The sequence below is a fragment of the Rhipicephalus sanguineus genome, chromosome 4 (assembly GCF_013339695.2).
Source record: "Rhipicephalus sanguineus isolate Rsan-2018 chromosome 4, BIME_Rsan_1.4, whole genome shotgun sequence".
Taxonomy (NCBI): Eukaryota; Metazoa; Arthropoda; class Arachnida; order Ixodida; family Ixodidae; genus Rhipicephalus; species Rhipicephalus sanguineus.
In genome coordinates, this window is record NC_051179.1 from 25,964,041 (window position 1) to 25,986,454 (window position 22,414).

General features: G+C 45.6%; 1 protein-coding gene across 1 annotated transcript; it reads right to left on the minus strand.

The window, feature by feature from the left end:
* Positions 1-9,628: 9,628 nt before the first annotated feature.
* Positions 9,629-22,062, minus strand: LOC119389645 (carbonic anhydrase 2). The gene is made up of 7 exons (XM_037657000.2): positions 21,705-22,062; positions 20,101-20,142; positions 14,022-14,201; positions 13,158-13,309; positions 11,717-11,809; positions 11,033-11,263; positions 9,629-9,903 (listed from the first exon to the last, which is right to left on the minus strand). Exons 1-7 carry the CDS (start codon positions 21,778-21,780, stop codon positions 9,739-9,741), a joined length of 939 nt encoding a protein of 312 aa, XP_037512928.1. The 5' UTR covers positions 21,781-22,062; the 3' UTR covers positions 9,629-9,738.
* Positions 22,063-22,414: the final 352 nt, after the last annotated feature.

Sequence of the window (22,414 nt, forward strand, 5' to 3'; positions counted from 1 at the left end):
ATACATATGTATTGCTTATTGCTTTGTTATAAAATTAGATAGCCAGCACTGCAACCACAATTGACGCTGCACCGACATTACGCCTGCATAGGGTCTTTTTCTAAAGCAGTCTCAAGACGTGGTGTGGCTCTATGGTAGCCACATATGGTAGCCGCTACGCAGAACGCCTGGGTCCGATTGCTGTTGGGATCCTGGTCTTTATTCTTTCAATTCATCGGGTCAATGCTGCCGATGTCAGTTTGTCTTTACGCTGTCGCATGTAAATTACCAATGTCTGTTCTCGCCGTTCCTGGGAAGATATAAACTGTCAATCCCTTGCGGAGCATTCCCGCTTACCGTATACGGGTATGTGCCACACGTGTCTGGAGGAAACGGTTTGACGACGTACGTGACAGGATTTTCACGTTATTCATGTCATGACCAGACAGCCACATTCGCCAAACCCTCTTACCCTCCCTTTCCAATTTCGGTCTACACCAAGTTAAGGAGGCGATCATGAGAGCACGCAGACGTAGGCGGCTAGATAGATAGATAGATAGATAGATAGATAGATAGATAGATAGATAGATAGATAGATAGATAGATAGATAGATAGATAGATAGATAGATAGATAGATAGATAGATAGATAGATAGATAGATAGATAGATAGATAGAAACGCTCAAAGTGCCAAAGGTTCGCTAAGAAATGCTTCGCATTTAAAAAGCAACGAACCTGATACAGCGTTGCCATGATGGCAACACTGTACTTGTGGCCCGGTTCTTTTACGGCGGCGTAGTTATCCCTTGTGTATACCAGCTGTGCCTGAAAAGAAAAGGCAAAGAAAATATACTGAACATATTGAACATACATGGCAAAATTACTCCTAAAAGGTAATTAATTAACTTACATCTATAATTAGTTTTCTGAAAGCATTAAATGTGATTAAATTACATTACGAATTACGGCTGGCCGAAAATAATCAGTTAACATTACTGTTACTTTTGAACAGTAACGAAATAAATTACTTTGAAATTACATTACCAAGTTCATCGTTCATGTATCATTCATGTACTACAGCTCATGTACACTTTATTAACAGCACATATACACTGATATCGCAGAGGTCTTTATTCAACTTCAAACTCTTGAACATTCCATGGCACTCGAATTAACTTGTCTTTGTTATCTTTAATTCATTTTTTTGTCAAATTTGTTATGCTATAAGGAAAGCGGACATGCTATATTTTAGTCAAATGTATCTGGCAAAGTAATGAGTACTTTACTTGACATTACTCGTTTGAAGTAAATCTTTACGTTACTACCAGCCGACAAAAGTAAAACGTTACATTACTCATTACAGCAAAAAAAAAAAGTAACTTAATTACTGTAATTCAGCCACTCCAATTTCATTACTGCCAAGTCTGATACTGAACGTTGGCTTACGCCGTTTGGTGCTGACACACGTCTCGTTTTTCTACAAATCACTTACGTGCACTCATTAACAGTTTCATCATTAACATTATCCAGGTGAGTGATTTTGCGTGCGGAAAACAAGTGTGAGATGCCTTGTGATACTCTCGTACGCCTATCGCTGCTTATCCCTACCCCCTAATATGCCGACCTCTCCATAAAAATTAGTAGAACCGATGGGCATCTGGCAGTAACACATGTACACTTCATCAATCGGTTGTTACAAATTTAGCTCTACGTTCGGGAGTTCCTGTACTTCCCAGCGACGATGACAGGGTGAAGGTATACTTCGTCGAAGAATACGGCCGCTATTGAAGGCAGATATGTGTAAAAGGGGAAGCATATATGTTATACATACAAATGCAAGACAAAGAAAAAGGACATTGGCACACAGGACAAGCGCTATTCTCAACTAAACTTTATTGTAACTTACTTTCTTGCATTATACACAGCCGGGCAATTATACGCGCAGGCGCACTGTCCATTTCAGTCACACGATATGCCACCAAGTACGGGATATCACCAAGTATAAGACTATAGCAATCTTACTAAAAACTGTTCTACATTGCTACGCGGTACAACAGACGTATCGCTCATGCAGGTGACCTATCTCTTTCTTTCTAATGTGACATGCTCCCCGGTTTCTCCGGCCAGCGCATTCCCAATCCTGCCCAAAATCCGAATACTATATTCTACTGTAGTCAGAATTAGCTCACAAGCACAGGTCCCACAATGCATATGTTAATAAAACGACGCTACAGTATATATCTGCAATTATGAACAAACCAGCCCATTACCGAATCTTCTTATACAAAAGCAAGTTGCGCCGTTTGCGCTTGGCTTAGAGACATACCCCCGCCCGAGTCGCTTATATAGAGGGTCTGTCCCTAAAGTAATGATGCTGGGTCCGGTAAAAAAAGAGTATATTGATCCGATCGGTACATATTAAAATTCTTCAAAGTAGTTTCCTCGGGCGTCGATACACCATTCCTCCGGCGTCGATACACCGCTTCCAACGCGGTTCCCACGCTGCAAAGGCTCCCTGGATGCCGGCTGCCACGACCTCTATCAGAGACTTTGCGACAGCCAGGTGAATGGCGGGAACACCGTAGAAACGGTGAACTTTCAGGCTTCTTTCAGCTATGGGAACAGGAAGTCTTCCGGGGCTCACACCATGGCTGTATCAGGGCTGCATCAGCCCGGAGTTGAGCCCGGAAGACTTCTTGTTCCCAAAGCTCAAGAGAAGCCCGAAAGGTCACAGTTTCGACGGTGTTTCCGCCATCCACCTGGCTGTCACAAAGTCTCTGATAGAGGTCGCGGCGGCCGACTTCCAGGCAGTCTTTGCAGCGTGGAAACTGCGTTGGAAGCGGCGTATCGACGCCGGAGGAAACTACTTTGAAGAATTTTAATACGTACCGATCGGATCGATATATTCTGTTTTGTTGTTGTTGTTACCAGACCCAGTCTCATTACTTTACGGACAGACTCTGTATAGTACTGTACTGGGCAGATCGAATCGGGTTTCGTACACTCACCTCCATGGGATACGCGATGCCATCGACGCGGTACTCGGAGCCCTGCGACGAAGTGGAACCCCAGTGGAACTGCGCGTACCTGAACTCGAAAGTGCCTTGCATATGACCGCCCTGAACTGTCCTCTTGGTCTTGTCCGCTGGCGATGGCCGGAGGGTCACTGCGTGACGTCATGTCAGCCCGCATACTTTTTTTACGTGTACAGGTGCTTATCACAACACCTGACAGATGTAACACGGAAAACTGATTAGACGGTTGCATAGCAAAATATCGTGCAATGACTACGGTGTGATCGTATGCGTACCGTGACCAGGCACATCTTGCGTGTATGTGTGCGTGGTCTTCAACGAACGCTACTGGCAGAGGGAAAAGTAAAGCAATCTGATACTTCGCAAGAATTGAGGAAACATTGTCATTTATCATTCGAATTGCGGTGAACATAGTTAGAATTTATGTTTGATTATTAAGCTGGTAGAATGACTTCTCAGTGCTCCTAGCACAGTTCGACGACACTGTCTGAAGACTCATCAGGCAACGATCACATTCACAAAAAAAAGAAATAAAGAAAATAAATATTTCGCATACACTTTAAGAAGAAAAAAGAAGAGTCACTTGACTCCTTTTTGCTACGTATGTGACTCTCACATGTATAACTTTATTTAAAGAGACAACTCGACTCTCTTTTTGGCGAGTCGTGGGATGTATAACTCTCTGTAAAGAGGCAATCTAACTCTCTTTTTGGGGAAACGTGCGTCCCACGGCTCTTCTAGAGAGGGTGTATCTCTAAAGAGAGTTATGCATGTAAGAGTCACATATATGTAGCAAAGAAGAACCAAATGACTCTTTCTTTTTTGTTTCCTGGCGTGCATGTTGCTCCAGTTAATCTGGCCGCAAACTATCTGCTAATTAGGTTTCGTGAACAGAAGGACAAGCTAGCAGACAATAGATCATAATTTCGTCTTATTATCCTTGCTCGTTGGATGACGGAAGGCATAATTTCGGCTGCAATGCATAGACACATGGGGATAACGGGGAACTATACAGAATTGTCGATGGCGGCAGCGTATATGCACGTTCCGCTCACGCGACAAGCCGTCGTTGTCCACCGTGAAGTTGTGCAGCGGGACGTCGTGACCACGAAACTCGAGCGGCTTCATGGCGATGTCGTGCACAGCGCTCAGCCTCTCGATGTTCACGGGAGACTGCCGCGTCCCGCCGCACGAGTTGTGCTCGATGCAACGGTACTCGTGCCATGACCACGACTCTGCGTGGAGAGTAGAAAGAAAAGGTTATTCCAGATAGATAGATAGATAGATAGATAGATAGATAGATAGATAGATAGATAGATAGATAGATAGATAGATAGATAGATAGATAGATAGATAGATAGATAGATAGATAGATAGATAGATAGATAGATAGATAGATAGATAGATAGATAGATAGATAGATAGATAGATAGATAGATAGATAGATAGATAGATAGATAGATAGATAGATAGATAGATAGATAGATAGATAGATAGATAGATAGATAGATCCTCCAAGTGAGCCACTCCGGCTGGTGTATATGACACTTACGGTCGTTCTCATAGTTCCAACAGTGCTGGCTTCCCACTGGAAGACGAAAAAAAAGGGAGAAAACGAACAAGAGAATAAGCCCCGCTATTGACAAGTAACAGAGACAGCCAAAAACAGCAGGGTGAAAGCGATCACCCATATCCTTCGGCTGGACAACTGCCCAATCCTCATCCGTACGTAATCAGCCGAAACCGTTACAGAGGCGAGCGAAATGGATTCGGGCAATAGACCAATTCCGGGGATTCAGGGGGAAATGATCAGACAAAACAATATATTTTGCATTGCTACGTGCAGTGAGCCCCAAATGCCGTAGCACAACTAGAATGTTTAGCTGCTGCAGAGCGATTGAGATAATTAAATTTTTACTCGTTAGAAAGAACAAGTGCAGATTGAGCAAGATGCAGCGCGCATCGTGCAGAAAAAACAACAACAAAAAGCGCAGATGGCATGACCAAGTGGAAGGAAGACTGCTGCGATGGCGTGACTAAACCACGTCGACCTGCGAATATCATTTAAAAAAATGCAAAGCGAAAGTTAATGCGTAGTATGTACTACCAGAGAGATCAAGTCTGCGAAGCTGTGTAGATCTGGTTCAACGTTACACAAATAAAAGCGTCAGGTTTGTGAACAGAAACATATTACAGCTAAAAAGAACACGTGAACAAGCCGACTGTATGCGTAACAAACTGTACGATTGCTATACTTGTTCCTTGATCCTCTATAAAATGATCCTTGATAATGTACAAAATGAAAACACGACAAAGCAATGCAAAACTGATAGTGCAAGCGATTAGTACCGTGCAGCACAGGTGTCTATGCACAGGCGCGCGCAAGGGGGAGAGGGTGAAGGGGGCAGCCCCCCCCCCCGACCTGTCATGTGAAGGAGGGCGCCACTTCCGCACCATACCTTAACTCAGTCGAACCTTTCACATCATTTCTAATGCGCAAGGTTATGGCTGCGTATGCTTTTTGACGATAATGGCGACCAAATACCCCTGATGTTGCATTCAAACAACTTCCCATTTTTAGACCCAGAAAGCCGGGGACCAATGGCAGGCCGTTGAAAAGCACGTCATCACTTCCCCCCTAAATGTAGCACTCTGCGCATACCCATGTCTATGTATACCAGGGTTGCATGTAATATTGTAACATACGTATAGTGGCTGGTGGGAAACATCGTAAACTGTGAGAAAATCACGTAAGGGGACGCGCATCACTAGTTCGCCTGGCATGACAGCTGCAAGCCACCGACTGGTAAGACAAGAAGAGAGCTCGTCTGCCATTGGTCACTTCCTGCGAAGACAAGTGTAGACGGCTTATATAGTTCACGACTTACACGTACAAGTATGAAAACTGGTGAAGTTTCGTGCGATATAAAGTGGTCACGATTTTATTTATTAACGTTATTATTACTGCATAAATTAACTTTACAAAAGCCTACTTCTTAGTGAATTAAGGATAGTAGAAAGTTGGTGGTCAGAGTCATATACAAATTTATAAAGTACTGGGAGGAGCTTTAAATTACCTTCTGAATTGTCTACAGATATGACATCTGTCTGACAGCACATCTCTTTTGAACACGGAAGTATGACAGCCGGACGACGCAAACACGGGCTTATGTTCTTCAACTGCCCACAATGGTACTCAGCGTGAGCACAGGGTAGTCGATTTATCCTGACAATCCGACTGGACTTTTTCTTTTTCTCGTTCACATTAACTTCCTACTTTATGCTATACTTGCATGCAGTCCATGCGGTTCTTCTTTATTTTCTTCGTTTCTTTGTACACCGTCATCCTCTCCGCAAAGCCTGCGAACAAGTACTATATTAATTGTGCCTCTACCAAAGACAATGCTTTTTGTTCTTCAGAGCCACTCGAGACAAATCTGCATGACCTCACATAACAAATATATATGAGGTACCGGAAAGCGGTGACGGAGTGAGCGAATTTGCGAGCGACCATCGTGGAACGAAGGTTATCGGGCTCGCTTTTAGGCGCTTTTGATCTCACGGACGCCGTCGTTGATTCTGCGTCGTTTACTGCATACTTACCAGTGGTAAACATACTTACCAGTGGTAGTAACCACCTTATAATACCCGTGCGGCTGTAACGACCTTAACGGATGTCACGAAGCTCATGTTGCCGATCTTGCTGCGCCCTGAGAAGGCGACAAATTTCATGAGGATGATGTTGTTTATGATGACGATGATGATTCTGGGGAAGGTTATTGATGAGGATGATCTTAAACGCAATGATCTTGCCCACGCACCCGCGATGAGGGATGAACCAACAATTGGGTGGCGGTACGTCCTGCCATTAGCTTTGTTACTGTAGTTGTCACTTCCCTGCCTGCGGTTTTGGGGCCTCGCCTACCGGTGACCATACTTTTCGTTTTTCGTAGAATCATGAAGAACGTAATTATTTTAGTAAATCTTGCTCAAAAGGATAAACGCGTAGTGTGAGACGAGATGAACTGACGAGTGAATTGTTCAAAGAAGTAAAAGAAGATGCGCTGAAAAATTCAGAATTCAATAAAATTAGAAAAAGAAAGTGGTAGGAGTAGGAGGAAAGTGATGATTAGCATGACAGACGTTTAGTTGCACCATGAAGTCGCACAATTAACGCGTCAAACAAATAATTGTGACTAAAATGCAGAGCACAAGCCCTATGAGAGTTTAATGCAACACATTTAACTTCAGGCGAAGTTCACTGAAAGGAGATCCAGGAAGTGTTTTCGCAATAAGTCGGCGACATAATCAACAAATAACCATCGATAGATTCCATTTCCTTGCGAAATTGGCGTAATTGGTGTTATCACCAGGCCAGACCCCCATAAATATAGATTTAGCGGTGGAATACAACGACGCAACGTAAGGAGTAATCATGTGCTCCAAATGGTCTGAGCGGGCACCACCGATTTTACCATGGGAAAACTGAGGTGTCGAGATTATGTTGACCACGTTGCTCATCACTCTGGTATTTTTCTTCTCTACCTTATAAAGATAGCGGCACATGATGCTGTTGGATTCGCAAGTCATATACCATATATATAGCACATACATATGCCATATATAGCGCATATATATACCTACGAGGGAGATGGGCCATTCATTGAGAAACTGAATTAAGTGCAAATAATTGAAAATAGTGCAGAAAGAAAGGAAGTTAGTATGGCTACGCTTCATGCCTTCTATTGCGGCCAAGAAAATTGGCTGGTACTGAGGCGCTTTGTTTTGCTGGAGATAACATCAGCGCTTTTCTCTAAATTCCCACAAAGCATTCTTGATGTAGCCCCCTGTCGGCGTCTCTAAAATGTTACTCTGCCAGGTCAGACCTAGCTGTCAAGCACGGCAGCTTCAATCTCTTCAGGTACACACTAAGAAGAAGAAAAAAAAAATTGCCTGTTGTTTTTGTTGTTGTTGTTGAGTTCTGACTTGCCAGTTTTTAAAGGTGCGCTTTACCTCGCTTTTGGAGATCATTTAGGTGCTCTCTTCGGAGAGTCGTGGGAGGCGCGACTCTCCAAAAGAGGGGTAACGTGTATCTTTAAAGAGAGTTATGTATGTGACAAGTCAGTATCCACCAAAAAGAGTAACAGGCAACCTTTGTTTTCTTATAGTGAAGGTGTCTACTTGTCAAAAAAAAAAAAAAAAAACCGCATGCGAGTAAACAGAAAGGGGCGCGATTCACTTGCTCCAGTTTGTTCCCGAAGCTTCGCACAGTAGCTTGTCGCTCAGTGAACACCATGGAAGCTGCACAATGCACGGTTAAGGTCATTTAACTTTTATTTCTTTTTGTACAACGTACAATGCAATCACAATGATCCCGTAAAAAGAACACAATAAGCGCAATACAGCAGCGCGCTCACAAACGCCAAACGTGCGTATATCAAAGTTTTGCACAATCGAGAAAAAAAAAACAAAAAAAAAACGAAGTGAACACGCATAGACTGACGAACAAGTTCGTGTGATTTACAGAAAGTGCACAGCGCCCAACTTAACGAGTCAGCGTTGATGGGAAGAACCGTGTAGTAAGCAATTGCGAAATAACTTTCTGGACTTCACTTATCGGTGTCACCTGTGTCAACGCGTATTATTATGCCATGCGAATGCCCCGTATCAGGACATTTCGCATGGAACACTTAAAGGGACACTAAAACGAGAGAGAGGGAAAAAACGATTTTTCCCGTATTTTTTTCAGAAAACTACGAAGGTGGTACGTGCGACAGCGCAAAAGCGAAAAAACGAGTTTCGATACAACCTTCAGTGTTCTACAAGCATTTTGTGACATCTTATCGAAGTAATTCACCGAGGCTATAATTACCGGCATATACATATCTTCGGAATTAAAATTACACCTCTCGGTCTAAATGTACAAGAAGGGCCGGCCCGCAAAGCTTCTAAATTCTTAAGCATTTTTCTTTTTAAAAAATGCCACGATATCACGCAATCCGTGGCGATGCGGACATGGCGCTTTCTGGTGAAGCATATTGCGATCAGTTCGTTCTTTCTTTCGCTACACAGTCAAACACGACTCAATCGAACTTGGGTAAGTCGAATTACCGTTTATATCGAACTACTTGCGCACGCGGCAACGCTTTAATGTCAATCCATAGGCAAATCTACGGCTACAACGAACAAAAACAGACGGAACATTTGATATATCGAACATCGGGCAGCACGAAACGCGCCAAGAAGTTGGCTTTCCCTCATAAAGAGTTGGCCTTTTCTCGCGGAAGCGGACTTTTCAGCATGAATTTTGGAGCGCGAGCGGTGCCAAAAAGGACCAGTGGCCTTCGGCGCCCGACGAGTACACACAGCTGCGTATGAAAATGTTCCCCAACTGCAAACCACGAAAAAATAAGAACTAAAACACAATTAAAAAAAAATCCCTGCGTATTGCTGTGAAATTGCCTAACTTGCATTATCGTGAGGCAGTCCCGCGAAGCCAACTTGCGCGTCGAAGTTCGCAATTGATAGGGTAAATCTTTTAAAAGTTTTATATCGAATTTACGATATATCGAACTATTCACTTTCTCTTCCTTTTTTTTGCGAGTTCGATATATGCGGGTTTGACTGTAGTAAGTCGTCACTCTTTCCAACGAGTGAGCGCTGAAGCCTACAGAGCTTTCGAAATGACGATTTACCGATATACAGCTTATTTTAGAGTCCTTAATCAATGATTTCCCTTGGCCGACCCTTTAGAATAGTCCGGGACGATGAGAAAGTTCCTGTAGACGTGTCGCCCGTGCAGCGGCATGGTTGGCCGAAAGTTGTTCACCAGGGGCTCGTGGCCTTCTCTGCCCCCGCTTTCAACTTCCAGGTGACGGAAGGCATTCAACTGCAAAGAAAATACGGCATCCACGTTGAAGGAGGGATCGCATAGTAGCGCTGTGTGATGTTTATATATGCGCCTTCGCGTGCCCGCGTTTCGTTGCGCGCTACGTCAAAGTTATGGCGGTGAAGCTCACTTCCTGGTGGCAGCACAACATTTGACTTTAATTTCTTCGGACTTGTTTAACGTAAAAACGAAATGAAAAATTATTAAGCGAAGCTTTTATACCTCACATATTTCAGTGGCGGCGTCGAACGCGAAAAACGAGCCGCCGGCGAGCGTACAGAAACGCGGTCCCCGAAGGTACGCCGGTCACGTGCCTGTTTGTATGCGCCGTTTTCCAATAATTGATGCTCTCTCGATCGTGGGCTTGACGGCGACCAGCCGTTTCCGATATGGCAACCTGATCTGTTATCGAAGCGTTTTTAAATTGTTGCCTGGATATTAACGCTTGACCGTCGTTGTTGCCTGTAGCAACTGAAGTGTTGCGCTGCTTGGGTGAAGGTCCTATTCCCGGCGTGGAGGAAGGAAACAGTTAGGAGGGAGCATTGCGAAATGCGAAAGAAAGAAAAAGGAAGGAAAGAAAGAAGGAAAGAAACAAAGAAAGAAGGAAAGAAAGAGAGAGAAAGAAAGAAAACAGAAGGAAGGAAGGAAAGAAAGGGAAAGAAAAAAGGAAAAAAGAAACAAGGACAGAAAGAAAGAAGGAAAGAGAAAGGAGAAAGAAAAAAAGAAAGAAACAAAGAATGAAAGAAAGAGAAAGAAAGAAAGAAAGAAAGAAAGAAAGAAAGAAAGAAAGAAAGAAAGAAAGAAAGAAAGAAAGAAAGAAAGAAAGAAAGAAAGAAAGAAAGAAAGAAAGAAAGAAAGAAAGAAAGAAAGAAAGAAAGAAAGGTAGTAGGAAAGGCACGCACACGCCAAGCTTCGCTTGCCTTATTTTCCCGACAGAGCAAGGGCTCCTGATTTTTTTCTTTGTCTTTTTGTCTTTATACGGCGCCTTACGGCGTCAATCAAAAATGCGCAATGGAGCCTGCCGACGGGCCTTTACGGAACGTTTACTTCACGGACACGATCAAGCAAGCGTAAGAGTTTGTCGTCTGCTCGTAGTGCATAATGGCAACATTTGATCTATTGCGCTTGCCTGTGTTTCGCTTATTTTTCCCTGGCGCTTGAGCACCACCCACGTGACTGCCTCAGCGCAGGGCGGCGTTGTGAGGGAGCCCCTGTAGAAGTAGGCCTGCCTCGGGTTCCCCGGGAGTAAGTCCGCCAGCGCGATTGCCTTGGGCAGCTTCACACGGTTGCTGCGCAGCTTTAGCATGAGGTCCAGCGAGTGCACGACGCTGTTCAACGCTCGGTTGTCTTGTCGAGAGACCTGCGAGGGCGCCGACACTCTTGATCACCTTCTGCAAATCTGGCCATATGGCAACTGCTCCTTGCGCACTGTTGAATCTATCTATCTATCTATCTATCTATCTATCTATCTATCTATCTATCTATCTATCTATCTATCTATCTATCTATCTATCTATCTATCTATCTATCTATCTATCTATCTATCTATCTATCTATCTATCTATCTATCTATCTGTAAATGGAAAATTTTTGTGCGGGGGAAGGAGAGTTGAACCCCCCAAACCATCCCCCTGGTCACGCCACTGTAGCTATTCTTCCGTTCTGTCTAGTGCGTCACTCAAGCACCACTCAGTATTGCCCCATAATAAACTTAAAAAAAAAAACACAGATCCCTAGCTAACGAAGCGGTACAAATATATGCGCAAGATTCAGCTCATGAAACGGTAACGACAGCGAAGATGGGACGGCATACCGCAAAAAGCACGCCGATAACCAAGAGACCGTCAGGGTGCTTGTAGGCTTCTTCAGCCGTGGCGTATTTTTCGTTAGTGTGCACCAGATGCATCTGAAAAACACAGGAGGCAAGCATCCATTTTGAACGATGGACTGATGTTCGTCTTGACAGGTATGTATAGACTGATACTGACAGTGACAGAGCGCCAGCATGATCCAGTGCTTCAGCTAGTGTGTCCCAAAATTCACTGTATAGAGAATCTGAATTGACGTCATTGTGGCCGCCATCTTAAAAGAAGCTGCGTAAGCAAAAAAACGTGAGAGCCGGACAGGCGCGTATTGTGCTGACCAACTGCCATCGTCAAGCGCAAAGCGATGCGCACGTAATGGTATCGTGTACTGAGGTTTCAATGGACCCCATGTCTGCGTACTAGCATGATCTGGATGCTACTTCCGTGATGTCGCTTGCAATCAGTGGCGTAGCCAGAAGGTGGCACCCCGGGCACGTGCCCTTCTCACTGCACCCCCCCCCCCTCCCCGAAACGAACTTCTGCCTACGCCACTGCTTGCAATATATCTATTCTTATATATAGCGATCGGAGGAATGTCAAAATCGCTGTTGTAATCGAAGTTTGAAGTTTATTCACGCAAAAACGTGTCAGTCCAGTGGTATTCTGGACTGACAAGGTATTAGGTGGAAGGAATTCGCCCTCCTGTGGCCCATTTCCCGAGGGGGGTGGGGTGAAAGAGAGATCACACTGCCCCGTTTTTCTTAAAGGGGTCATGAAGCGCCCCTTGGGCTTGTTGAAAAAACACATCCTGCGGAAAGTTGACACGGCTATGAACTGCTCAGCCAAATATTGCAGTCGTGCGCGCCGCGTAAAGGCTACAAGCGGAACGCGAAGTTACTGTTTTCTCAGGCGCCCTCTTTTCAAACAGAGGCCGGTTCTCACTCTCGTCGGTGGGCGGGGCGTCTGCCGATTGACGTCGCGATCTGCATCGCCGCGTCGCAAAAGACATAGCATCCTCATTGGCCAATAGCCGACATACATCGAGAGCGGAGTTCGAATCAGATGCGCTTCTTGCCACGGGGTGCCGCCACTTGCCGGCGCCGCGCACTCCTCAGTACGCGGCAGCCGCACTCGCGCACGCGAATCACAGCGGGAGAGCGATCGCGTTTCATGACGCGCGCTGACGTAACTTCGTTCCCCGTGCCATTCCTCCCTGTCTAGCTTCCAGTGCGCTCGTCGGCACGAGAAAAGAGAGAAAGCGCTGAGAGCGTGCGCCAAACCCCCGTAACTCCGCTCATTCTTGACGGATTCGAGAAATTTTTGCGGCAATCGATTCGGGAGGCAGTTAACTCCGATAGTGAGGTCATTAGATCCTTACTTGGAAAAGTGGTTCATGACCCCTTTACGGCTTAAGGTAAACGATGAATGTGTGTAACGGTACTGACTCACCTCCATGGCGTGGGCTTCGCCATCGATGTGGTGTTCGGTGCCGATACTATCGTCGGCTCCCCAGTGGAAGTGGAACTGACTGAACCTGTAGACGCCTGGAAGGCCTCTCCCGGTCACCGTTGCGCTCATGTTTCCCTTCGGGGCAACCACCACTAGATATATATATTTTACGAGAAGAAGACCATAATACAAGCAACATCGTCAGAATACGAGCCCTGCATGATTCAGCAGAAACCATAAAACTTCAATTCTTACATCGACACAAAAAAGGGACACTAAGAAATGCAATACGCTTTCCGTTTGTAGGTTCGTAAAGATGCTATTTAGGAAGTCTTAGAAGAACAGACTGGTTGGGCTAGTTTTGGTAATTCATGATGAATGAAAATAGCGCGAATAAACGTACGACGAGGCGAAGTCTCCTGCTATTCAGAAGTCAACTACTCTTCAGTCAGTGGTTCGATCAGCAGTCAATACATGTCGAACAAGGTCAAACAACGGTTGAAATTCCTTCCACTGAATTTACTAGAATCTGACCGCCATCACGCCTCAGTGTGACATCATGAAATTTAGGCCTACTCATCTCGTGTTTGGGGCATCTCTGGAGCCTAAAAAAGTTGTGAAAACATGCTTGGTTGAGTTCCTAGTATAGTTCTTTCAAAATGGACCCCGCAGAATACGATGTATCTCGCTGCTAAGCCCGGTGTCGTGGATTCGATCCCGAGACGAAGTTCCTGCCTCATCAGCGGTAACGATAAATGCTGACGAAACTCATCACGTCACTCTGTAATGTTCATTAAAGAATACATCGCAATGATGTCTCATGCCGCGCATATAGCTGGACGTATCACGTATATATGTAAATACCTGTGTGACCGTTATTCACAACGTAGGCGTTCCGCAGGTGTTTATCGTAGTTGGAGTATCGCAGAAGGCCCAGCGAGGCGTTGTAGGTGGTCTCGTGTGTTTTGATGTCGATGGGTGACTGGTATTTACCGCCGCATTGGTTCTTCCCGCCCATGCGAAGCTCAGGCCACTCCTCAGTCCCTGCGGAGAGATGCGGGTTAGGCACGTACCTGACGCTATTCAATATTTATCAGACCGCGCAGTTTATAGAATTCCGTTGGATGCGTTCCAAACAAGTAAGTTGAAAAAAACAAAAAACGCTGGAATGGAAATTGGGTCTCGAGAGTGAAGCCATACCCACTTGTCTCTCAAGAGTGAAGCCGCCATCTTAGTAGGAGCAGGAACAAACGTGAGCGCGCTGCGAAGAAAAGGAAGCGTTTCCCTGCCGCGCCCTAAAAGTTTAATATGACAATTTTTACAACCAATGAATAAGGGGCGTCAGCGGCAGCTAAAAAGTTTCGGTTGCGCAACTTAAACAGTACGGGCGCAGGATGTTACACTCTGTAACATTTGAAGGCGAAAGCCCGCTGCACACTTGGTAGGCATTAATTAAGTTATGCCATCGGAGACCAGACTTCTTGCAGGACATAACAAGCCGCAATGTGAGAAACACGCATTAAATTACCTTGACGTTCTCACTCGATTGCATTGTTCCTCACGAACCGTCGGCGTAAACACCAGCGTCGCAAAAAAAATTCATATGTGATGACGTCATCGTGACGTCACTAAGACGTCGCATTACGTGATGTCAGGTGATGACGTCATCACATGACCTCGTCGCTTGGTCAAAGGTGGGCCGATCATGGAGGCACTACAAAACTATTTTGGATGCGGACAGCTTTCGGGTGGGATCAATACAATCTACTGAGAAGAAAAAGAAGAAGATGACTTTCGACTTCCAGTCGTCTTAGGCCAATGCATATGGGACCCTGTGATTTTCTAAACATGCTTCTCTGTGTCACTTCCTGACGTCATTTCCGTGACCGGAGTGATGTCAGTTAATTAAAGCTGGAGCGCGGTATAAAGAACTTTCGCGTTGAAAAAAGTTTCGGAGGGACTTTAGCCTAACATGTTACCCCCGATGTGTACGATGAAGAGTGAGACTCAACAAACTAAATTATTTTAACGCGACCATTCCCTCTAAACATTTTGCGCGAGAGGCACAGGCAGCGTTAGTCCGAATGCTGACAACCCTTCATAGCTCATGGGATGACACTCTTTGGCAAATCAAGCATGATTCGTTTGATTTCACATAATTATTTTGTGTTGACTACGCTTAACCGAATACGGTGGCATGCATGCTCAATCACGCCTCTAACTTAGGCCACGTGGGTAACGAGACTAACATGCGTTCACTGCTTCAATAGCGGCATATTTTTTACTGTGAACGGGATTAAAATTTTCAAAAAGGGATGACTTCGAATATTAAATTGAACTGACAAGCAGTTCCAGCCAGGGGCGTAGCCAGAAATTTTTTTCGGGGGGGGGGGGGGTTCAACCATACCTTATGTATGTTCGTGCGTGCGTTTGTATGTGTGCGTGTATATATAGGCAAGCAAAACTGAAAAATTTCGGGGGTGGGTTTGAACCCCCCAACCCCCCCCCCCCCCCCCCTTGGCTACGCCCCTGGTTCCAGCATATACCCTACCACCTCCCACCTCCCTAAGCAGTTCTGCCATCACCACAACTTTTCTTCTTTCATTGTCAGTCGAGTAACGAATTCATAAGTTTAGGACAGCCGACTTGTAACGCAGCCTACCCACGGGAGATAGAGAGGGTGGGGGGGGGGATCTGCTGACCCCCCTCCCTTTTCATAATTTTTGAATGTATAAGCTGAGTATGGCGGTTCGCGCCCCATGCTCAGATTTAGGTATCAGACTGCACATAAGCTAACCTCCCCTTCCCTTTTTTTCCCCAAAAAATCCTGTATCCACCCCTGAGCCTACCACTAGCATAGCCAAAAAGGGGAGAGGGGAGAGGTTGGAGGGTTCAAACCTTCCTGAAGTCTTTTTATTTTTATTTTGCATGTGTATATATACAAGCAGAGATACAAACGCACGCACGAAAATACATAATGTATGCCGACCCTCCCCCCCCCCCCTTTCCCCCGAAACAAATTCTGACTACCCCCCCCCCCGGAGCCTACCTTTCCATGTTTTCACATCCAGGTAAAAAAATAAATCACCGCCACTGCGACGACATGCGCGACAACCACAGGAGAACTAGCAACAACAATAATGAAAAACAACAATAACAAGGACAACAAATAAGAATACTAATAGCAAAAACGACATAATGGAAAAATCCACCCACTACTCGGTCAATCCCCCACATTGTGTATGAGCCATGGTCAAAGCTGTTTCGTTGTTTTCGTTGTTGGACAACAACGAAAACAACTATCTAGCCTGCTTCTTAGCGTTGTTTCACAAATACTGTGTGCCCGTGAAAGTGTTTTTTTTTTTTTTTTTTTTGCGGCAGACAAGTAGGGAGCCCGCAGCATTGTGCTGTACCTGCGGACGCTCCATCTTTACGTCGCATGGGGACAGCTGCTGAGCTCACGGTCTCCTCAGGTATCACCCCTCGTCGATCGATCATACACACTCGCGTATAGGAAAGGTCTTGCACTCACGAGCGAGCTCCGAGACATTTCAGCAGCCGTGAACGCTTTGAGGTACGTGCTTTGTACACAATTGTGTACACAGCATGCTTGTGCTAGTTGTGTCGACTAGTCGCTAAGAAAGAGCAAGAAACATTGAGGTTTGGATTGAACTTAACCTCCCGCGTCATAAATGAGTCTTCATTTAACTTAATTTTGCGGCTTATTGTTGCGTATGGTCATGTCGCTGAAGGCATTACCATGTTCGACGAGTCGTTCGACGTGCCGCCCTCCGCAAGCCACGCCAAAAGTATAATTTTTTTTTCCTCAAAATGGAGATAACTGGAAACGAAATCGCACTTTATTTCAAGCTTGAGATTTGATTCTATTTATACAGAAACAGAACATGAATGGCTTCTGGATAAATAGATACTTCATTACAAATTAATTAACATTAATTAATTACACCCTGCAACACTTTTTGAGCATGTTCAGAAAACGCTGCCGATCGGTAGTTGAGGCTCCTGAAAACACGTGAGCCAAACATTACAGCGCAGCACGCGGTCTGGAATATAGAATTCATTCTCAAAGTCAGCTATAAATCGCTCCCTCTTCTCTCGAAAAATGATGTCATATACCCAAATGACGGCGCCATATACCCAAGTGCACGGTCATTGGCTGATTTGAGCATAGTGTGCTGCATAGTTACCGTGGCCGCCGCGGAGGCCGCCACGTTCCCGCGCGCGCGCTCGCGATCACACTGAAAGTAAGCCGCGCGTCCGAAAAAAAAAAAATCACGCCATATTCACGGAATGAATGATGATAAGTGGGCGAAGCTCGAGAGGGGGAGATCATCGGTAAACCGTAACTCTCCCGTGAAAGTTAGCCCATTACATCATTAGAAAGACGTAAGACTGTGCGTATATTACACAAAATCAACTTTTATTTTGTTCTTGTTCGTTTGTTGTTTCGTTTCTTCGTTTGTTCTTTTCATTTCGTCGTTGTCATGGCGGCTGGATTGCGAGCTCCCTTCATTATGACGGCTTTATGGTCCGTGAAATGAAGCGAGAGAGGTTCTTGTACTGGCTGCAGTGGGAAGTTTGCAAACACTAAGTCTATGCACGTACCTCGGATCGTGGTAGGTTGCATATGGATACATCTGAGTGCGTATTTGGAAAGCATGTGCTGCACGATCCAGTCATTGGCAATGAGGTCCACGTTGATGTCCCCAACCAGCACAAACGGACGGTTCTTGTACTTGTCGTAGTCACGCAACGCAGCGTCTATAAACGACTTGACGTCCCCGATAGACAGGTTGGGTGCGAGGTACACGGTCATGACGACGATTCCAGAGTCAAAGATTTTGATGGCTGCATAGTCTCCGTTGTCACTTTCATACGTGAGTGGTATGTTGAGATCTTCAGCAGGTTCAGTTTGCTTCACGTAGATGACGACACCGCCTGCAAGACGGTCCGATTCATCGATACACGCGACTGGAACGTATCCTTTGATGTAGAGTCGCTTGGCGTTCCTCGTCTCGGTAAAGCACAGCACGTCGACTGCGGTCAGTATAGGGTCCCGTGCCACATCGCCCACATGTGCAGTGAGAGAACGAACTTTCAGGAGGGCGATGGTGAACTCGTTGGAAGAGTCAACGTCTTCTCGCAGCGATCGTAGGTACCGCTGCGTCAAGGTGGGTTGTCGATGTTGTTCTAGACGTTGAAACTCTCGCAGCATCGCCATGTCTTCGTTCGTATCTTTGTGGTAGAATCTATGATCTCCTTTAGCGTTGGTGAGGTGCAGATTATTTATGCAGACTGAGATTATGCAGACTGAGTGCGACGTACACCAACTTCTGGGGGTACGTTCTGCCGTATTCGTAGACGACCGACGAGTACGTTCCCCCCTGTGACTTGTGGACCGTAATGGCACTGGCCTGAACGAGGGGGAACTGCGTTCTCTTGCAAGTAACGCCAAGCTTGCGATCCAAGGTTACTGTGATGTGTCAGTGACGTCATGATGACGTCACTCACACAAGCGCCACCTGCGAGTGAGTCATCAAACTAGGCGGTCACGTACGAGCTAGGAGGGACAGACCCACGGCTTTAGGAGCTTCGCCCCTAAAAAAAAGAAGAGAAAGTGCTCAAGGTCATGACGCGCGATGTCGAGCGGTCGTAGCTTCTTGCTCCCCTTTCATCCCCTCCCTGCGTAGCTCTCAGTACGCTCGCTGGTACGAAAGAAGAGAGAAAGAGTTTAAGGCGTGCGACAAATCCCTGTAACTCCGCTCGTACTAGACGGATTCTAAAAGTGTTTGCGGCAGTCGATTTGTCAAGTTAATGAAGCCATTCTATGCATGATTACTTGAAAATGTGTTGCAGGGCCCCTTGAATTGCTATCAAACACACAAATCAAATTATTGTGACATTATTTTTGCTGCAATTGAATTGCGAGTGCCTTGGAATAATGTTATGTAAATTTGATGCATATACAGACAGTTCTTCATAGGACGCGCCTCAAAAGGTTAAGTTGGTTTATATACGAAGACAAAGACATCTGCAGCTATGCAGGCTCCGCACGAAGACTGTGTGCGAGCATTTATTGCTGCTGAGCACCACAGCAAGTGCAAAGCTGCAACATACTGAAGTACTTCAGTTGCAACTTGTTAGCGACGACGGTGGTGACACCTCCCAATATGGCTAGAGATTGGCCAAGGTCATGACTGGAAGCAATGTATACTATGTAACACAACCGTCAATTCTTACCAAACTTAAAGAAAACGCGGAATAAAGGGGCTGAGCTCTCGCACCTCGACTTGCTCGCTTCGTCGTCGACGTTGCAACCTGCTCCCTCTTCCAGCCTTTCATTAAAAGGACCTTACACCACTGCTAGTTCAAAGACGTGAGAGTGGTTTCTTTCTCGCCTTCATTACCCTTCCTAAAGGAGCTATCTCCTCCTCGCTGCTTATTTCTTCATGAAACACGTGGACAATGTCAGCACTAAGCGTTGAGCCTATCAGCATTTCGCGCTTTTCGGCTACAGGCCGTTATCGCCCCTTGTGCAGCCCAAAAAGCGCAAAACGAAGTGAAAACAGTTGATCGCACACAGTAGCCATGCGAGACAAGACAGAACGGGCGTGCGACTGCGTGGCAGTGCAGGGTAGGAGACAATTCACAGCTGATATCCCTATGGACCAATCGAGAGCTTGTTTCCTCGTGACGTCAGGTGAACAGACTGTTGGCGTCACGAATGGTGCCGAAAAGACGGGAAACGTCAGGAGAGAACGATGCGCTTGTTCTTTATAATTTCGGGGGTTGTTTAAGGGCAATTTAAGGAATACGGCAGTGTAACGGCCTCTCTCACAGGGGCCTCTAATTGGCCCTGTTGCTGCGTCATCCGATGCGCGCTTCATATATATAGAGTGTAATAGTATACCACAGCACTTACCTTTACTTCCGTAATGCCAGTGTTCCCCTTTGGGACTTGCCGCTGCCAACAGGTACAAGAGAAAAACAGAAAGTATAAGCACGCAAAAAAAAGAAAGAAAGAAGGAAAAGAAATGAAAGAAGGAAGAAAGGAAAGAAACGTTTTCAGATTGCGACCTTCAAGGGACAAGAAAGGAATTTTCTGGGGTTTCTTTTTCCTCATATGAAACCCGAACGAAATAGTCTAAATAAAAATTTAATAAGCGTTCGGAGTTTTGCACGCCGTATAACTATGTGGTGTGATTGTGCAAGTTAAAGAATCACAAGGGTTTCTTTGAGGAGTGTAGATGCATAAGTGCACAGGTGCTTTTGCATTTCGCTCCCAGCGAAATCATGCCGCCGCGGCCGGGTATCGAACCCGTGCCTTCGTGCTTAGCTACGATACACCTTATAAATTAAGCCCCTATAAGATACCACGGCGGGTCAGTTCAAGTATATATGCGAATGCAGACACAAAAAAGTCTATGAACTTTAGTAAGCGACTGTGCACCGCAAGCCGAATTTCTAATCGAGCACGTGTGTAAACAATATGTCCTGAACTATAAACATCGCATTGTTTCGCGATTTGAAGTGCACTACAGGCCCAGTTTTCATCCGCGAATCATTCGCGAACGGTGTACAACGCTGCCCATGGGTTCGATTCCCGCATGCGTCGCAAAGGTTTAAGGATGCATGTGCCTCTGTCCGTGTCTGCTGTGTACGGCAGACAATAAATGTTTTGTCATCCACGCATTTCACATTCCCCAAAGAGCGAGCGTTCGGTCGTGCTATAATTGCATTAAAACTTTGTCAGCGAGGTAACGTATACATTGAATTCAGTGACCATTCATAAGTATATACGCCTTTAGTTTCACGATGCTGTCATGCATGACAGAGTCTGCTGTGTTGAGAGGAGGCTGTGATCATGGTCATGACCACCATTGAAATCATCATTGATGACAGTGATGACATTCAGTGACACTTCTTCGATGTTTATCCAGCTAGTCAATATTCTGACGACATATTGTAAATGCCCCCCAGACAAATTTCTACCGTACTGACTGAATACTTGTACCGCCGCCCTTACTGTCACTAAAAGCGCTTGCGTCGCGCCAACTTCAAAGTATAAGTGTGTTGATATATGTAGAAGATTAGTTTGGGGTATGTATAGTACACTCGGTTATACAACCTAAGCCAAAAATCCTCCTTGGCCTAAGCATAAGTACAAGCTACGCCCCAAACAGTGGCGTGCCTGTCATTCATCTGTGCAAGCTACTCGTGCTAGGGGGCTTCCGTTATAACCGTAAGCACATTTACGCTGCTAATATCCATATGAATAATTAAAAGTTCGTCATCCGTACTTAAAATACTGTGTTTCCCTGAGAAATGATCGGGAAACACAGTCGCAATCTTTGCTGAAGTTTGTCAGGAAGTTCATTTTTTCGACGGAAAACCAGCGACACCAACATGTGTTTGTATTGTAATGTCACCTACGTGAAAGACACGAGAAGTGTATCCGACTGTACACTTTGTTAGGAGTGACTTTGCCTGAGCATGTATGTGGTACAGGTCAACAATTGTACTCACATGCGCCGATAGCAAGGAACCAGCAGCAGAAAGTCCAGGCATTCAAACTCTTTCGTTCGTTAGCAGGAAAAGCCATGACAGTGTACTCCTCGTTCGACACGATACACCACTCCGCACGCCGCAAAGTTGGAGTGGGGGCTACCTTCCGCCAGCGAGCAAGGAAGGACCTGACCGTGTTTTGGTTTCAAATCTTTTTTTCTGTTCTTCCCTATTCCAACGCACGCGGCGATTCTAACGCATTCGCGCGAACCGGAGCGGTGAACCAGTCTCCCGCGCAAAGCGAAAACAAAAAAACTGATTCTGACCGCAATGTAGCACGCAATAACACCTAAGTGACAGCACCCCTGTTGGGATCCGTTGCACCGATGTAGAAAAATGTGAGAGCCTATAGAAAGGGACAGGTAGAAATATAAGAATAGCCGCACAATTTTGCTTCTGCGCACCGAACAGATGCGCAGTGCGGAGGCACTTGTCAACTCCTTTCCATCACGCGCGGAGAGACCCGCTCTCAAACGACGTTTTCGAAAGGAGTCCACGGGCCCGGCGAGCCGCTGCATCACCGACACAGTTGCGTGCAGCAGCGGAAGCGCGCGCGCGCACCTTGCATGCCGTATTTAACGCGGCGGGAAGTACTTCCAACACTCTTCGGTCAACCGTGGAAGTTTAGTGCAAGCTTTTCCGTGGTTTTGTTGACGGTTATCAGTACGTCT

Bases quoted from the DNA above. Each gene is read 5' to 3' on its own strand.
- LOC119389645 (XM_037657000.2), bottom strand. From the start codon at position 21,780: ATGGCTTTTCCTGCTAACGAACGAAAGAGTTTGAATGCCTGGACTTTC. The intron at 14,202-20,100 runs GTAAGTGCTGTG...ATCTCTCCGCAG, and splicing joins CTGGCATTACGGAAGTAAAG to GGACTGAGGAGTGGCCTGAG. The intron at 11,810-13,157 runs GTGAGTCAGTAC...TGTGTTTTTCAG, and splicing joins GCGAAGCCCACGCCATGGAG to ATGCATCTGGTGCACACTAA.